Raw genomic sequence first — 18,868 nt, 5'->3', positions numbered from 1 at the left:
AGTGTTAGTAGATGTTGTTTACTTAGATTTTCAGAAAGCCTTTGATAAGGTGCCACACACACATTCGGCTGCTTAGGAAGATGCGAGCACAGTATCAAAGGGCAGATACTAGCATGGATAGATTAGCTGGATGGCAGAAGACAAAGAGGGGCAATAAAGGGGGCTTTTTCTGGTTGGCTGCCAATGACTAGTGGGAGTTCCACAAGGGTCGGTGCTGGGCCTGTTACTCTTCACGTTGTATATTAATGATTTGAACGAGGGGATTGAAGGCTTTGTGGCAAAGTTTGCGGATGATACGAAAATTGGTGGAGAGGCAGGTGGTGTAGAGAAAGCAGGGACTGCAGAAGGACTTGGACAGGTTGGGAGAGATAGGAGAAGTGGCAGATGGAATATAGTGTTGCCAAGTTTGGAGTCATGCATTTTGGTAGTAGGAATAAAGGTGTAGACTATTTTCTAAATGGGGTGAGAATCCAGAAATCAGAGGTGCAGAGGGACTTGGACGTGCTGGTTCAGGATGCTCAAAAGGTTAATCTGCAAATCAAATCAGAAGTAAAGAAAGCATTTATTTCAAGAGGGCTTGTATACAAAAACAGGGATGTAATGTTGAAGATCTACAAGACACTCGTAAGGCCACATTTTGAATATTGTGAGCAATTTTGGGCACCATATCTGAGGAAGGATGTGCTGCTCTGGGAAGAGTCCAGAGGAGGTTTACAAGAATGATCCCAGGAATTAGTAGGTTGACCTGTGATGAGCGTTTGTCAGCACTGGGCCTGTAATCGCTGGAGTTTAGAAGAATGGGGGGGGGGGGCACCTCATTGAAACATACAGAATAGTGAAAGGCTTGGAGAGAATGGATGTGGAGAGGATGTTTCCACTAGTGGGAGAGTCTAGGACTAGAGGTCATAACCTCAGAATTAAAGGACATTCTTTTTGGAAGGAGACGAGGAGAAATTTCTTTAGTCAGAGGGTGGTGAAACTGTGGAATTCTTTGCCACAGAAGGCCATGGATGCCAAGTCTGCTTTTGAAGGCAGTGATAGATAAATTCTTGATTAGTACGAGTGTCAGAGGTTGTGAGAAGGCAGGAGAATGGGGTTAGGAGGGAGAGATAGATCAGCCATAATTGAATGGCAGAGTAGATTGATGGGCCGAATGGCCCAATTCTACTCCTATTCCTTATGACAAACTGCTGAACAGCAAAGGGCCTGATCCACTTAGGTGATTTTAAGGCGACTAGGCTGTCGCCGAAACGTTTGCCGGGGTGTCGCAGGCATGACCGTGGGGAGTCTTCAATAAAACGTAGCGGATCTCGGAAAACATTCCAGATAGAAATTTCTCGGCGACAGCTGGCTTGTCGCCAGGTATCGTAGCTTATTGCGGGCGCTGTCGCATGCTGTCCCCAGGTTTGCTAGGTTGTCGCAGATGCATTTAGAAGCACGTATTATTAAATTAAGAAAAGGCATTTGAAGATACCAGAAGATAGTTTTGTTTAACCAATTTATTTACCATCAGGACATTTGACAGGTAGATTGGAGACGACAGTTTGACGGTCAGGTAAGCGTGGGAATTTCGCAATGTTTCCGAAGATGTTGTAATCTCTTAGCCAGGTGCTAGTTTCACAAAAAAAGTAACTTGTATCGACCTGACTCGGCATTGTCGTGGTCATTGTCGTAGGGTAAAAGAACATTTTGGTAATCTGCTACGACTTTGACAGTCGCCGGCAGTCGCCTTAAAAATCGCGTAACTGGGACAGGCCCTTTACACATCCTCCAAACATTTTTTTTACCATCCAGGTGGAATACTTTCATTATCTACATAGCCCAGTATAAACAGTGCATTTCATTCTCCACTGCTCATCATACCTAATTTTGCACACTTTCCTCAGGTGCCTCACGAACTTACCTCCTGATCTCTGCTGGCCATAGCTCTCATGAGGTGGATGGTGAGAGGTTGAGTGGCTGTAACTTGATTGGCTTGACTGGTTACTATACTCTGTTTCCGATTTACTGCCATAACTGTAAGAGAAGTAATCATTAAATGGAAATGTTTCACAATGGAGCTCTAAATATCGGGTAGACACAAGTATTGTAGCTGCCACAGGCATCACTGGCCCGGTTGAGCAAAGCATGCCTAGCAAAAAAGTACAGAAGCTATCAAATTTTTAAGATTTATGGAGGATTATTCAAGAGAAGATTGAGGCCATCTTCCATTCAAATTCTCCATGGTTCCTGTTATTTACAATCAAAGAAAAAAGCTGTGAAGTTTCAGTATGTCAGGCAGGCATACTTTTATATGGATATGAAACCCTAATGTTTCGACTTCCAGAAAGATTGTTTTTTCCTTCTCTGTACATATTGCCAGACCCAAATATTTCCATTATTTTGTACCAGGTTACACATTAAATTACTCCCTTGCACAAAGGCCGAGGGGAAAAAACAAACAAACCTGACAATCATACCAACAAGGTAGGCAGCTAAGAGAATGGGATTTATGGGTAAATTAAAAAACAAAAAAATGTAAAGCAAAATTTGGCAGGGGACTCGTGATATTCATGCAGGAAAAATATACAATTGAGAATTTAAAGACTTATTCTAAGCATTTGAAGCCTTTTAAAATGGACACTTTTGTTTAAAGTGCATAGTTATTGAGTAAAAAGGCAAGGATGCCATGATCTCAAGGACTTGTACCAAAATGGCTGGTAGCAAGAAAAGAAATATGGATATAGATTAAACAGTTGCAATGCAACCTAGGAAGCCAAACCCAACAGCTGCAGATAAAGAACAATGAGACCTCTTTCTGGAAGGAGGGCGATACAGGAGGTTAGCAAGGACTAAGAAGTATGACTTTCTTTATTTATGACAACTGTCATATGAAAGCAGGAAAATGTGGATACAAAGGAACTGCAGATGCTGGTTTACCAAGAAAAACAAAGTGCTGGAGTAACTCAGTGGGTCAAGCAGCATCCTTGGAGAGCACGGGTAGGTGACATTTCCGGTCAGGAACAATCTTCAGTCTGAAGAAGGGTCACAACCTGAAAAATCACCTAACCCTGCGCTCCAGGGATGCTGTCTGACCTGCTGAGTTACTCTAGCACTTTTGTCTTTTTTGGTGTTATAAAAGCAGTCTGCTCCAAACTTAGTAGCAGAAGTATTTTTTAATAGATTACGTTTTCACACAAACCACAACTAATTTAGAAAGAACATGAAATTCAATACAGTAAAGTTAGGATACCACTTTATGAGTAAATAACACCTTATAATAATTATTATTATTGCACGCATTGACTCAGGATTGTATAGGATAGGAACACAAAGTCTTCTGAAAATCAAGTGTAATTCGAGTCATGCTGTAGTTGCAGGATGAAGAATTACTTACTGTTTTGAGTTTGAGTCCTTGTTCTGCAGCTGCTCAAATTGGAAGTCAGGATTGGGAGGGCCAGGACTCATTCAACCCCATGATATAATAAGTCAATCAGGGGTTAAGTAGAATAAATTTGCCTAGGCTAAAATAAATTAGTTATTTACTTGTGTGGCATTAAAATGGCACAGGAAATTGGTATGACATGCTCTATAAACAATTTTGTAATGTATATATGAAATTCCAAAGAGTTTATGTGGCTCGGTGACACAAACACTGGATGTGCTGTACACGAGTTCCTAAGGAAGAGGGAGGCTACACCTGAGAAAACCATGTTTGGCTCAGTTGGGAAAATACAATGAGAGGGCTGCCTGTCCAGGACATTTTAATTTGTAAGCAGCAAGGGGCTGAGAATTTCACATGGAAGGAAGAGACACCTCCGAGAAATCCTGGCCCCACAATGGATGAGGCAGCCACTTTCAGAAGGCAGATTAGAGAATCCACAAAAGGATCTAGACAAACAGCTTTAAAGTCATCGGTGACTCCAGCCAAAGGTAAATGGAGAGGCAGAGTATAGATTGCCACTGAGCATGATGAGCATGAATGGCAAGCACAGAGATAGGGCATGATTTAATGTAAGTAAAACTCGTGGGAATATGTGGAAACAATATGCTCCATTATACTTAGCAATGCACCTCCCAATACATGGCACAGGGGAAGTAAAGGCCTATGCAACGGTAATCTTTTGTTTCTAGCTATGATCCAGGTGGTTTGAAGGGTTGAATATTATTTTTTGGCAACAACTGAAATATTGTTGGCAACAACTGAAAAATCTTGAGACATTACCTGCTTGAGGAATCCAAATATTGTTCATAATTTCCCTGCTGACTCTCATTTTCACAGCTTTGTCCACTTGGTCCATAACCTGATGGTGAAGATTGAGAATTCACCCCTGCAACATAAAAAGAAAAAAAATTACATTTATGTAGCTGTACTTTTAAAAGAAAACTAGTGTAGACAAAAACATAATATACCTGACTGCGCTTGTCCATAACTTGAACCATACCCACTTTGGCCTTGTCCATATCCAGAAGCATCACCAGACTGCTCATAGCCACCATAACCCTTAGCAGAGAGATGCACATTAGTTACAAAACTGTTTACTTACACATACCCATCTAATTACACTTCCTTCCCAAATGGGTATTCTGCTAAAACATCTCCATATTTTGACATTATAACTTACCAGTATACATATACTTTATCATACCATGTGGATCTGTCTTTATTCCTCCTTTCTGAATAGTCCTACTTCATAAATGTATAACTGCAGCTACTATCAATGCACTTGCACAAATTTTCAATGAAACCAGGCTCCAAAAGCCAGCCAAGCTCATGTTTGCTGCAGTTAAAGGTTACTTTAACCATAGATGCAGGATTCACATCCCAGGGGGGTTGGGGGGGAGGAGAAAAAGAGGGGGAACCACGACAGGGGAAATCATGATAATATAGTTTAAAGCACAAATATTTAATGTTCAATACATCCCTCCCCATGTCCATAGCAAAATACAGAGCATGACAGCTATCATTATTATTCAGAAGCAGTAGAGTTGAGCTGTCAGTTATACAGCACAGAAAAAGGCCCTTCAGCACAAAATATCCTTGCTGATCAAGTTGACCACATCAGCTAGTTCTGTTTTGCTCCACTTTGCTCATCTCTCTCTAAAAATCACACCTTTCTAAATGTCTTTTAAACATAGTAATTGTAATTGTCTCTACTGGTTAATCTGACAACTTACTCACATACATCATCACCCTGTGCAAAAAGATTGCTTATCGGGTCCCCTTAAATTCTTTCAACTCTCACGTTAAACGAGTAGCTGGAAATGTTACACAAAATTCTACTTGGTGGATTTTTAGAAGCCCACCAGATGGGCGTTGACCCGTGGGCACGGCAACCCTCCGTCCAAACCTCTCTTGCGGGCCCTGCAACCCTCCCCCAACTGACGACCCGTGAACCCGTTGTCGGCTGGGAAGTCTCCCCTGGCACCCGTGGCGGGCGAGGAAAGGGGAGAGGGTGCCACTCACCCCGGCCCCGGGCGGCCATCGCGGCATCCAGAGTGACCCGTGGACCCGTTGGGTGCAAACCTTTCCTGCAGTGGTAGTTCGACAGCGACGGCCGTTGCTTTGCAGCGGCGCTCTCCCCACGTGGGACCCGGAACAGCGACCAATCAGGCGTCGAGCGGGAGGTCAATCAACCCCACATGGGGGGGGGGGGGGGGGGGGGGGGGGGAGAGCGGCAGGACCCAATCAGGACACGTGGGGGGGGGAAGGGAGGTGGTAGAGCCAATCAAATTTATTAAAATTTAAAAAGTGATTTTTTAAAGTTTAAAAAGTGAATAACTTAAAATATAACAACCATTTGAACCGCATGTCAATGGTGAGTAAGGTGGGCCTAAAATTGTTGCGCTATCATGTACCGTTTCGGCTGTGGACCCTTTGGGTTCAAACCTCTCCAGCGGGGCCCGGCAACCTTCCCCCAACTGACGACCCATGGACCCTTTGCCGGCCGGGGAGCCTCCCCCGGGGTCATGGGCGGGCGAGGAAAGGGGAGAGGGAGCCACTCACCCCGGCCGGCCATCACGGCGGCCAGAGCGAGCTTTGGACCCGTTGGGTGCAAACCTCTCCTGCAGTGGCGGCGACGGCCATCTTCTTTGACCGCCGCGCTGCATCACGGGAGGAAGGTCAGGTATGGGGCACGCCGGGACGGCCGCCAGTCCTCCCGGTGGCCGGGGGAGCGCTTCTATTAAAGTTTATCAAGTTAATTGCTTTTAAAATGTAAGAAAACTTGATCAATTGAGACCGCAGGTGAATGGTGAGTAGGGTGGGCCTAAAATTGTTGCGCTATCGTGTACCGTTTTGGCTGTATTTCGGGTATGTACAACCAAAATAACAAACTGACAAACAAACAAGAGGAGAGTTTTAGTAATGTGTAAAGTGGATACTTTGTCATTCAATGGCATCTAGAATAGTATCTGCTGCCATCTATACATATATATATATATATATATATAGATGGCACATACTATTCTAGATGCCATTGAATGACAAAGTATCCACTTTACAGTAGGATACTATACATCGCTTCCCTTGGATAGAACAGACACTGTATTAGTAGACACAAAATGCTGGAGTAACTCAGCAGGACAGGCAGCATCTGTGGTGAGAAAGATGGGTGACGTTTCGGGTCGAGATCCTTCTTCAGATTGATGTCAGGCGAGTGGGCGGTACATAGATAAGGAAGTGCAAGGTGTGAAAAATGGACAAAAGGAATGTGGGTCAAGGAAAATGTAATATAGATCATTTTTAGTTGAAGAAGGTATTAGCAAAGCACACAGAGATAAAATGTAGTCAGAGACAGTAAGACTGGTCAAAGATCTTGGAAGGGGGAGGGGATGGAGAGAGAGGGAAAGCAAAGGCTACTTGAAGTTAAAGAGAAATCAATGTTCATACCGCTGGGGTGTAAGCTGCCCAAGCAAAATATGACGTGCTGTTCATCCAATTTGCGCTGGGCCTCACTCTGACAATGGAGGAGGCCCAGGACAGTAAGGTCAGTGTGGGAATGGGAGAGGGAATTAACAAGTGTTAACAAAAATTACCGGGAGATCAGGTAGGTTTAGGCGGACTGAGCAGCGGTGTTCAGTGAAACGATCGCCGTGCCTGCGGTTGGTCTCGTCGATATACAGGAATCTACACCTGGAACAGCGGATACAGTAGATGAGGTTGGAGGAGGTGCAAGTGAACCTCTGCATCGGCTGAAAAGACTGTCAGGGTCCTTGGACGGAGTTGAGCGGGAAAGTATAAGGACAGGTGTTGCATCTCCTGCGGTTGTAGGGAAAGTACCTGGGGAGGGGGGTGGTTTGGGTGGGAAGGGACAAGTTGACCAAGGAGCTGCAGAGGGAACGTCTCTGCGGAAAGAGGTGGAGATGGGAAGATGTGGCTAGTTGTGGGATCTCGTTGGAGTTGGCGAAAATGTCAGAGGATTATGTGCTGTGTGCAACAGGTGATGGTGTGGAAGGTGAGAACAAGGGGGACTCTGTTACGAATGGGGGGAGGGGGAGCAAGAGCGAAGCTGCGGGTATCGAGGGACGAATTTCATAGAAGGAAGTACGCAGATGCATCATTTATGACCACAATGGAACTTTCAGTCCTAATTATTCCATTAATGGTTAAATTATCCTACGTTTAACAATGGTAGTGAATTCAACATTTCAACCCAAGGGGCTTGTCAGGTGCAGATACATAAATGCAGAAAATAAAACGGTGTAGCCAGTCAAGAAATTTGACATGGAAAAAGTGACTATCCAGATGGATGATCAGACAAACACTTGCAAATTTCACTTGCAAAATTCTTATGCCAGAGTTGGAATACATGGAAGATTCAACCAAATTAGTTGTTTCACTCTGCTCAGCTGTATTGCTGGTTCAATAACCAGGAAATACTTTGAACAAGAAAAAAAACCTCTGGGACCAAAAATCTTAATGAATAAAAAAAAAGAAAGTCTCTTGTTTGACCTTTACACAATAAATTTTTAAGTCAAGATTAAGATGCCAGGTTTCTCAACTCCAAACATCAGGAATAGGAAGTAAGGAACCCATCCTTAATTTCATATGACATAACAGGATCAGAGAGGCCATTTAAAATAATTCAGCTTGAGGGATCAATTCCAGCCTCTCAGAAACACTTGATCCATTGCTGTTTGTCTATCATTGCAGTAGGCCCAGGCAATACATTATCTCCCTAGCCCGACACTCATCGCTAGAACTTCTAGATAGGAGGTTTAGGTAGGTGTCCTTGCTATTTGTTGACTATAGCTCAGTCTTCAACACCATAATCGCAGTCAAACTAGTTTCCAAACTTCTGAACCTAGGACTCACCCTCCTTCTACCACTGGATCCTTGCCTTTCTGATCCCAAGACCACAATCCACAATAGACAATAGGTGCAGGAGGAGGCCATTCGGCCCTTCAAGCCAGCACCGCCATTCAATGTGATCATGGCTGATCATTCTCAATCAGTACCCCGTTCCTGCCTTCTCCCCATACCCCCCTGATTCCGCTATCCTTAAGAGCTCTATCCAGCTCTCTCTTAAATGCATTCAGAGAATTGGCCTCCACTGCCTTCTGAGGCAGAGAATTCCACAGATTCACAACACTGACTGAAAAAGTTTTTCCTCATCTCAGTTCTAAATGGCCTACCCCTTATTCTTAAACTGTGGCCCCTTGTTCTGGACTCCCCCAACATTGGGAACATGTTTCCTGCCTCTAACGTGTCCAACCCCTTAATAATCTTATACGTTTCGATAAGATCTCCTCTCATCCGTTTAAATTCCAGTGTATACAAGCCTAGTTGCTCCAGTCTTTCAACATATGATAGTCCCGCCATTCCGGGAATTAACCTAGTAAACCAACGCTGCACGCCCTCAATAGCAAGAATATCCTTCCTCAAATTTGGAGACCAAAACTGCACACAGTACTCCAGAAGGATGAGGGGGGATCTTATTGAAACATATAAGATAATTAGGGGATTGGACACATTAGAGGCAGGAAACATGTTCCCAATGTTGGGGGAGTCCAGAACAAGGGGCCACAGTTTAAGAATAAGGGGTAGGCCATTTAGAACGGAGATGAGGAAGAACTTTTTCAGTCAGAGAGTGGTGAAGGTGTGGAATTCTCTGCCTCAGAAGGCAGTGGAGGCCAGTTCGTTGGATGCTTTCAAGAGAGAGCTGGATAGAGCTCTTAAGGATAGCGGAGTGAGGGGGTATGGGGAGAAGGCAGGAACGGGGTACTGATTGAGAGTGATCAGCCATGATCGCATTGAATGGCGGTGCTGGCTCGAAGGGCTGAATGGCCTACTCCTGCACCTATTGTCTATTGGTGCGGTCTCACTAGGGCCTTGTACAACTGCAGAAGGACCTCTTTGCTCCTATACTCAACTCCTCTTGTTATGAAGGCCAACATTCCATTGGCATTCTTCACTGCCTGCTGTACCTGCATGCTCCCTTTCAGTGACTGATGCACTAAGACACCCAGATCTCGTTGTACGTCCCCTGTTCCTAACTTGACACCATTCAGATAATACTCTGCCTTCCTATTCTTACCACCAAAGTGGATAACCTCACACTTATCCACATTAAACTGCATCTGCCATGCATCCGCCCACTCACACAACCTGTCCAAGTCACCCTGCAACCTCATAGCATCTTCCTCACAGTTCACACTACCACCCAGCTTTGTATCATCTGCAAATAGGCGACAACATATCGACCACAATAATTCTCAACACTGATACCCTGCAAGGATGTGCTCTCAGCCCTCATTGTATTTCCTATATACTCAGACTGTGGAGACAAATTCTGCTCTAACTCCATTTACAAGTTTGCAGATGACAACATCATAGTGAACAATGCCGAGATCGGTAATGTTCCAGAGTAATCAATGCTGGGATCACTAGTTTGCATGTTATGTTTTGCATGAAAATGTAGATGGGTTGACGAATAAGTTTGCAAATGACTCTTGGAGATGTAGGTGGTGAAGGTTGTCAAATCCAGATCAGTTGGAAATATGTTATCCTGTTATATCCTACTGTTTACGTGCATTTGGGATGTTCAAGAAAGGCAGGACTTGCACAGTACATGACAGGGCCCTGGAAAGCATAATAGAATACAGAGCCCACGAGATACAAGTGTATAATTCCTTGTAAGTGACAACACAGATAGACAGGGTGGTGAAGGCAGCCTTTGGTATACGTACCTTCAATGGGTTCAGAGTACTGAGTACAAGTGCTGGGACACGCTAAAACCGTAAAAAGACTTTAGTGAGACTGCACTTTTATTATGCACAGTTCTTGTTATCTGGCTATAAGAGGGATATCATTGAGCTGGAAAAGGCTCAGAGTAGATTCAGCAAAATGTTGCTGCAATTGAAGAGCTTTCATTATGAGGAGACGGTCAGGCTGGTTCTGTTGTTTTCTGGAGCACGGGAGGTTAAGGAGTGACGTTATAAATATATAAAATGATTGGGGGCATAGATAAGGTGAAGGGTCAGTGTCTCTCTCTCCTTCCCCCCCCCCCCCTCCCCCCAAGTGTAGAATGTCTAAAATTAAAGGGTATAGGTTCAAGACAAGAGGGGAAAGATTTAAAGGGGACCAAGAGGTAATTTATTTCCAGAGGGTGGTCATGGGTGCAAGGAATGAGCTGCCAGAGGAAGTGGTAAAGGCAGGTACAATTAATATATTTAAAAATACATTTAGACAGCTACATGCAAAGGTTCAAAGACATCTTGTTTGGCATAGACAAGTTGGGCCGAAGAACATGCTTCAATGCTGTATAACACTCACCCCTCTACTCAGAAGATATCAGAGAAGCCTCAACCCTTACAATGTCCAACACATACATGGTTCTTGCAGCAAACTGCAGTGTGAATGATAAAGATAACGCTGCTGGGGCCACAAAGGGCCATCCACTTTGGAGCAAAAAATTAGAATGTGCAACAATTAGCAGGAAATTGAAAACCTGTGCCCGAGGAGCTTGGGTAATATACAAAAATTTGATGTGCAAGCATGTGGATTTGAGTACGTGAGAAGAGTTTTGCACCAATTGTATAGGTCACTGTCGAGTCTGCAACTGGAATATACTTATAACAGAGGTGCAGTGAAGGTTCTCTAGACTGATCCCAGAGATGGTGAGCCTGATCAATAGAGGAAAAATTAATAGAGCGAGTCTATACAAATAGTGTATACTAACAAAAGCAAACTCATTGAAATATAATGATTTTTTTAAATGGGGCTTGATGTAGATGCAAGGATGAAGTTTCTTCTGGTGAGCTGAGCTATCTAGAAAAAGAGTGTCTCAAAGCAGATGGTAAGAAATTTCTTCACCTACATCGTGGTGAATCTTTGACATAATCTACTTGAGTAGGCTCTGTCCCAACCTATATTCAACACCCAAAAACAAAAGTTTTAGATTTACGTCATGCAGGAGTATGGGAGTATGGGGAGAAGGCAGGAACAGGGTACTGATTGAGAATGATCAGCCATGATCACATTGAATGGTGGTGCTGGCTCAAAGGGCTGAATGACTTACTCCTGCACCTATTGTCTATTGGGACTGTTTAAAGAAAATGGCACAGAGATAAGAGATCACCATTATTTTACTGAAGCACAGAGAAAGTAGGAGGAATTATTCTCTTATGTCTATGGTGCAGGCTCAGCAAACATTTCCCAGGAAGAGGGAAGTTTCAAATAAGATACAGATCTTTGCTTTACTTGCTGAATATTAATATTAATACTTTTACTTTAAATGTTTTACATTTAGCCTGGTGTCTTAAAAAAAATACTCTAAAGAGCATACACAACATTTGTGGAACATGATTAAAAGGCGGCCAGGTATTTGCTCTGGAGCAGTTTTAGTGAAGGCAAATGTCTGCTGCTCATAGGAAATTCCAAGAGCAAACTATATTACTTTGATGATCCATTTACTCATTCTTCCAAAGACAATCACAAAATGTACGGTATGGAATCCATAACAATACTGCAGCAAAGGAGGAATTGAACACAGTGTACCAAGAACATTAGGGACAAAATACTAGGAGTTATTGGCTGAAAATGATAACTACAGTTCTTGAAAGAGCAAAGACAACAACATACAATGTCAAAACTAAGCGTTGTCAAACAAAAAGGGATTATGTGGGTACAAATTAACTTCTATTCCTAATTTTAAGGTGCAACTGCGCCTAAAATGCCTGTATATTGGATTGGTTTTCCCTGAGATTAGCCAAAAATGGTTCTTAAATTTGTACATTTTAAACATCGCTAGTAGACTAAAATAGCAAGAAATAAAATCTCCAGACCATTATAACAATCAACTTGCAAAATGCAATGCTGTTAAAACAGTAAAAGAATCCATAGTTCATTCACATGTCTCAACAAAATTTAACACCAACCACAGAAGAACGTATTCGGACGGTGATCAAAAGCTTAATCAAAAGATCCAAACTTAAAGGAGTGCTTTTACAGCAGGGAAAAGATACAGAACATGAGAATTAAGGGCCAGGGCAACCAAAATATTTACAAAGTAAAAAACAGGAATGAGCAAAATGCAGGAACTCAGAGGATTGTAGTCCTTAATTAAATAAGCATGGATCCTACAGCACAGAAACAAGCCATTCAGCCCAACTTGTTACACCAACAATGAGTACTCTTCCACATTAATCCCAATCTTCCATTATTTGGCACGTGATTTAAGTGTTCTTCTAGACACTTAAATGTTGTAAGAGATCCAGCTTCAAACCACCCAGCAATGCATTTAGAAACACCGAGTTAGGAAGGCCCCCCTCATACCTGTTCCAAATCTTCTCCTTCACCCCACACCCTAAACCTGCACTCTCTAGTTTTATCCATCCCTAATATGGGGAAAAGATTCCTGCAGTCTATCCTATCTGTACCTCCCCCCCCCACCCCCAATTTTAGTAAATTTCCCCGGAGTGGGACGAATAAAGGAATATATTATTAACCTCATGATTTATTCACAAAATGCTGGAGTAACTCAGCAGGTCAGGCAGCATCCCGAGATGCTGCCTGACCTGCTGAGTTACTCCAGCATTTTGTGAATAAATCAATTTGTACCAGCATCTGCAGTTATTTTCGTATACATATTATTAACCTCAGTTATGTTCCCTCTTAACCTCCTCCACTCCCGGAGAATACACCCGTTTCTCTAGTCTCTCCGCAAAATTGAACTGCTCCACCCTTGGCAACATCCTGGTGGATCTCCTCTGCACCCTCGCCAGCACTATCACATCCTTCTGATAGCACAGTAACATCACAATGGCACCCGTGCACCTGTGAGAGATGTGCTCGTGCTCCCCCCCGCCGGTATTCAGCATGTGACGACACAATGCGACCCGCACGTCTTCCAGAGATCAGCTCGATCTCGCCCCCCCCCCCCCCCCTCGGACCTTTAACTAATGCGCCCTCCCCCCTCGGACCTTTAACTAATGCGCCCCCCCTGGACCTTTAACTAATGCACTTCCCCCCCCCCCCGGGCCCTTTAACTAATGCGCTCACCCGCCCCCCCAGGACCTTTAACTAATGCACTCCTCCTCACCCCCCCTCTCTCCCCGGGACCTTTAACTAAAGTGCTCCCCCCCCGGACCTTTAACTAATGCGCCCCCCCCCCACCTTTAACTAATGCGCCCCCCCACCTTTAACTAATACGCTCTCCCCCCCCCCCCCCCCCGTGCACCGCCGCCCGTCCCGGAATGCCTTGCGCCTGACATTCCTCAGATCGGGCAGCGCTGACCATCAGGAGGTGTAGTCACCTCTCCCAAACAGTGGGGGTGGGGGGAACAGTGGGGGGAAGGAGAGAGTGGGGGTGGGGAAGATGGGAGAGTGGGGTGGGGGGAGGGGAGGGAGGAATAGGGGCGGGAGGAGGGGAGAGTGGGGGTGGGGGGGAGGGGAGGGAGGAATAAGGGTGGGGGGAATGGGGGTGGAGGCAGGGCTGGGGGAGTGGGGGCAGGACAAGTGGGGGTGGGGTAGGGGGGATGGAGTGGGTCAGTGGGGGGATAAGGGGGATTGAGTGGGGGTGGGGTTGAGGGTGCTACACCAATACAGGAGAGGCTTCGAGTCCAGGGTTTACTCAGTGACGACACCCTCTCCCCTTCCCTGTTCCCCCTCTATGAGGAATGGGCCCAACGGGTCCACTTGGTCTAGTTACTGTTAACATTCCATTCCTTGTGAAACTGTCTACATACTGCATCTAAAAGCTCTCCTGGGTAAAACTCAAATTCCTTTAACGCCAAGGAAACCCCAATTAATATTCGTGAAATTGAAATCACCCAGAATGCTATCCCTAATTATATTGCATCTATCTGAAATCTGTTTAAATATCAGTTTCTCTATCTGCTGTGAATTGCTGAGAAGTCTACAATACATTCCCAAGGTGATGTTTGCTCCGTTTCCAATCTCTACCCATAATTGAAGAGAAACCAATTGCTTAGAGGGGACTACCCATCCTTCATTAAAAAAAACCAATAAAGTAAAAAGATCCACAAATTACAAAAATTCCCTTGCCTTTGCATCAATCAGAACAGTTGCTGCTTAATACAATTAGGATATTGAAAATCAACCTTGACTCTTAACATTCTCGACAACACCGAAAGAACATTTGATATATGTACATTATACTACAGCATTGACAGGTTTATTGACAGATGATTTAGACTACATTGTGAACAACCATTCATTAAACAGATTATTTTGTGAAAGCTATTTTTGTTTCCCAGAAAACAAACAAACACGAAATCAAAAAGCTCACTGGCCTTCGTTACCAATTATAACATGGCCGTATCAAGAATCTCAAACTAGAGTCACTTAATTTAACATACCTGTGAAGCTTGTGAACTTTGTCTTGACTGTCCACCATAGGATCCATAGCTGTAAGTGAAAAAATGGGTATTCAATCAATAAGAATAGGTCAGGTAGCAACTTGCACATTCTCCAGAATTAACCTGTGACATGACAGAAAATATTCCAGGAAATATTAACACATGGTGCAAATGGAAAGGCAGAAGGGAAAATCGGAAGTGTCGGTATTACAGTATAGCAAAGGGGATTACAGAGGCATGAGGCGGGAGCTGGCCAAAATTGATTGGAAGGAGGCCCTAGCAGGGAAGACGGTAGAACAGCAATGGCAGGTATTCCTGGGAATAATGCAGAGGTTGCAGGATCAATTTATTCCAAAGAGGTGGAAAAACTCTAAGGGGAGTAAGAGACACCTGTGGCTGACAAGGGAAGTCAGGGACAGCATAAAAATTAAGGAGAGGAAGTATAACATAGCAAAGAAGAGTGGGAAGACAGAGGATTGGGACTCTTTTAAAGAGCAACAAAAGTTAACTAAAAAGGCAATACGAGGAGAAAAGATGAGGTACGAGGGTAAACTAGCCAATAATATAAAGGAGGATAGCAAAAGTTTTTTTAGGTACGTGAAGAGGAAAAAAATAGTCAAGGCAAATGTGGGTCCCTTGAAGACAGAAGCAGGGGAATTTATTATGGGGAACAAAGAAATGGCAGACGAGTTAAACCGTTACTTTGGATCTGTCTTCACTGAGGAAGATACACACAATCTCCCAAATGTTCTAGGGGCTGGAGAACCTAGGGTGATGGAGGAACTGAAGGAAATCCACATTAGGCAGGAAATGGTTTTGGGTAGACTGATGGGACTGAAGGCTGATAAATCCCCAGGGCCTGATGGTCTGCATCCCAGAGTACTTAAGGAGGTGGCTCTAGAAATAGTGGAAGCATTGGAGATCATTTTTCAATGTTCTATAGATTCAGGATCAGTTCCTGCGGATTGGAGAATAGCAAATGTTATCCCACTTTTTAAGAAAGGAGGGAGAGAGAAAACGGGTAATTATAGACCAGTTAGTCTGACATCAGTGGTGGGGAAAATGCTGGAGTCAATTATAAAAGACGAAATTGCTGAGCATTTGGATAGCAGTAACGGGATCGTTCCGAGTCAGCATGGATTTACGAAGGGGAAATCATGCTTGACAAATCTACTGGAATTTTTTGAGGATGTAACTAGGAAAATTGACAAGGGAGAGTCAGTGGATGTGGTGTACCTCGACTTTCAGAAAGCCTTCGACAAGGTCCCACATAGGAGATTAGTGGGCAAAATTAGGGCACATGGTATTGGGGGTAGGGTACTGACATGGATAGAAAATTGGTTAACAGACAGAAAGCAAAGAGTGGGGATAAATGGGTCCCTTTCGGAATGGCAGGCAGTGACCAGTGGGGTACCGCAAGGTTCGGTGCTGGGACCCCAGCTATTTACGATATACATTAATGACTTAGACGAAGGGATTAAAAGTACCATTAGCAAATTTGCAGATGATACTAAGTTGGGGGGTAGTGTGAATTGTCAGGAAGATGCAATAAGGCTGCAGGGTGACCTGGACAGGTTGTGTGAGTGGGCGGATACATGGCAGATGCAGTTTAATGTAGATAAGTGTGAGGTTATTCACTTTGGAAGTAAGAATAGAAAGGCAGATTATTATCTGAATGGTGTCAAGTTAGGAGGAGGGGGAGTTCAACGAGATCTGGGTGTCCTAGTGCATCAGTCAATGAAAGGAAGCATGCAGGTTCAGCAGGCAGTGAAGAAAGCCAATGGAATGTTGGCCTTCGTAACAAGAGGAGTTGAGTATAGGAGCAAAGAGGTCCTTCTACAGTTGTACCGGGCCCTGGTGAGACCGCACCTGGAGTACTGTGTGCAGTTTTGGTCTCCAAATTTGAGGAAGGATATTCTTGCTATGGAGGGCGTGCAGCGTAGGTTCACTAGATTAATTCCCGGAATGGCGGGACTGTCGTATGTTGAAAGGCTGGAGCGATTGGGCTTGTATACACTGGAATTTAGAAGGATGAGGGGGGATCTTATTGAAACATATAAGATAATTAGGGGATTGGACACATTAGAGGCAGATAACATGTTCCCAATGTTGGGGGAGTCCAGAACAAGGGGCCACAGTTTGAGAATAAGGGGTAGGCCATTTAGAACGGAGATGAGGAAGAACTTTTTCAGTCAGAGGGTGGTGAAGGTGTGGAATTCTCTGCCTCAGAAGGCAGTGGAGGCCAGTTCGTTGGATGCTTTCAAGAGAGAGCTGGATAGAGCTCTTAAGGATAGCGGAGTGAGGGGGTATGGGGAGAAGGCAGGAACGGGGTACTGATTGATAGTGATCAGCCATGATCGCATTGAATGGCGGTGCTGGCTCGAAGGGCTGAATGGCCTACTCCTGCACCTATTGTCTATTGTCTATTGTCTAAAGCAAAGCAAAACACTAGGGATGCTGATTTTTTTCCCTGAAGTGGCATTCGAAAAATTCCCATTTAATTTCATGCAACTAGTCAATGTGAAGAAACAATTTTTAAAGGCATAGACCTATACAGCATTGAAATAGTCCCCCATGATCCAACTCGTCAATGCCAACCAATTAGTCTAACCAAGTAGTCCCACACCTGGCCCATATTCCTTTAAACAGGAAGCAAGGAAATGAACCCAAGTCAGCTCACCACACAAACTAGAAATCCATCATATTTTCAACACACAGAATCAGAATAGTGTAGGGGACTTTGTCTTTACCAGCTGATGAATCAATTTCACACTCTTCCCAATCCCCTCCCTGCAAATATTAATTATCCAATTTTCAGATAGAAACCACTGAATATGTCAGCTAAAAGTAATCAATTTCAAATTCTCTGTGGTATAATTAGATATTCCTGATGGCTGGGAAGGGTTTTCTAATCACCTTAAATCTATGCTCTCTAGTTAACCACTCTTCAGCAATAGAAAAACAACTTCAAAGGACGCAGTAAAGAGTTAATCACTTTTGCTTTATTAACTGAAGACCCAATTTATGCATGCTCGATATAAACTTAAAGCTGTTTAAAGTGACAATGAATCCTACATCTTAAGACTACGTAAAGTTTACAGATTCTAACGCTCTAAATCAATGACCCAAAATCTTAATTCACTAAAATTTCCATCTCTTTAGACTATTTGTTAATCACATTTAAAAAGTGATAGGTAACAGTACTTGTGTTAGACATGGCATTAAAATTACAATAGCTACGGATAGCTATTTAGTTTGAATTTCTATTTTAAAATATATTCACGTGGCAAATACACATGATACATCAATATCATTACATATCTGGGACCTTCATAGCACAATTCTAGTGAAGGAACCACTACCGATTTAGAGATACTTAGAGACTGCAAAACTACGGTGCCTTTCTACCATTCCACCTCCAATGCACCAATTTTTTGTCCTTCACATACAGACATGCGTACATACCTTTGTGCTTGAGCTCCAGGCTGGCTGTAATTTCCATAATCTGTTCATGAAAAAAGTTGAAAATCAGCAACTCCTGCAATTATCTTTCACGTTTGTCCACTATCAAATTTAGTTACATTTAACAAAAATAAGTGATCTACAAATTCCCCTCAGGAAAAGTAACAACCATCCAATGTAACTTACAGGAACCACGAAGAGAAACTCACCAAGAAAATCTTAACCCATGCAGATCTTCCAGTTGTACTCAATTCAATGGGTGGATAACTGTCATCAATCCAGACCAATTGCAACTGCACCAATGATTTCCTTAATAATTTAACACTCCAAAGAAACTAAAAAGTTACACAGAAAATACAAAAGAAACATGACCCATCTTTAAGAAATGAAAACTGCACCCCAACTTGCCACTTTAACAATTAAAAATAGTTTTTCTTTGAAGAAACATGTGAATGCTCTATAAATTTCAGTTTTTGAGTAGAACATGACGCATCACTATAAGGTAACAGCACACATTGCCCAAAATTTTAAAGTGCTAACTGGTTATTTTATTTTCCCTCTGGCATGAAACCGACAAGACAGCACAAGACTTGGAGGGCATCTA

General features: G+C 43.4%; 1 protein-coding gene across 2 annotated transcripts in view; it reads right to left on the bottom strand.

The window, feature by feature from the left end:
• The window catches only part of LOC144606308 (TATA-binding protein-associated factor 2N-like), a 37,426-nt gene that overhangs the window by 11,431 nt on the left and 7,127 nt on the right, over positions 1-18,868 (bottom strand). The window contains exons 2-6 of one of the 2 annotated variants that reach the window (XM_078422277.1): positions 18,268-18,307; positions 14,803-14,851; positions 4,393-4,483; positions 4,205-4,310; positions 1,904-2,016 (exon numbers count right to left, since the gene is read on the bottom strand). In XM_078422277.1, coding sequence (XP_078278403.1) covers positions 1,904-2,016; positions 4,205-4,310; positions 4,393-4,483; positions 14,803-14,851; positions 18,268-18,307 — 399 coding nt within the window. Of the gene's footprint in view, positions 1-1,903; positions 2,017-3,376; positions 3,680-4,204; positions 4,311-4,392; positions 4,484-14,802; positions 14,852-18,267; positions 18,308-18,868 lie in introns of those variants that run through there. The other variant, XM_078422278.1, reaches the window with a different exon arrangement.

The sequence above is a fragment of the Rhinoraja longicauda genome, chromosome 26 (assembly GCF_053455715.1).
Source record: "Rhinoraja longicauda isolate Sanriku21f chromosome 26, sRhiLon1.1, whole genome shotgun sequence".
Classification (NCBI taxonomy): Eukaryota; Metazoa; Chordata; class Chondrichthyes; order Rajiformes; family Arhynchobatidae; genus Rhinoraja; species Rhinoraja longicauda.
The sequence above is the reverse complement of the archived record's forward strand: the minus strand, read 5'-3'. Positions and strand labels throughout refer to the sequence as shown.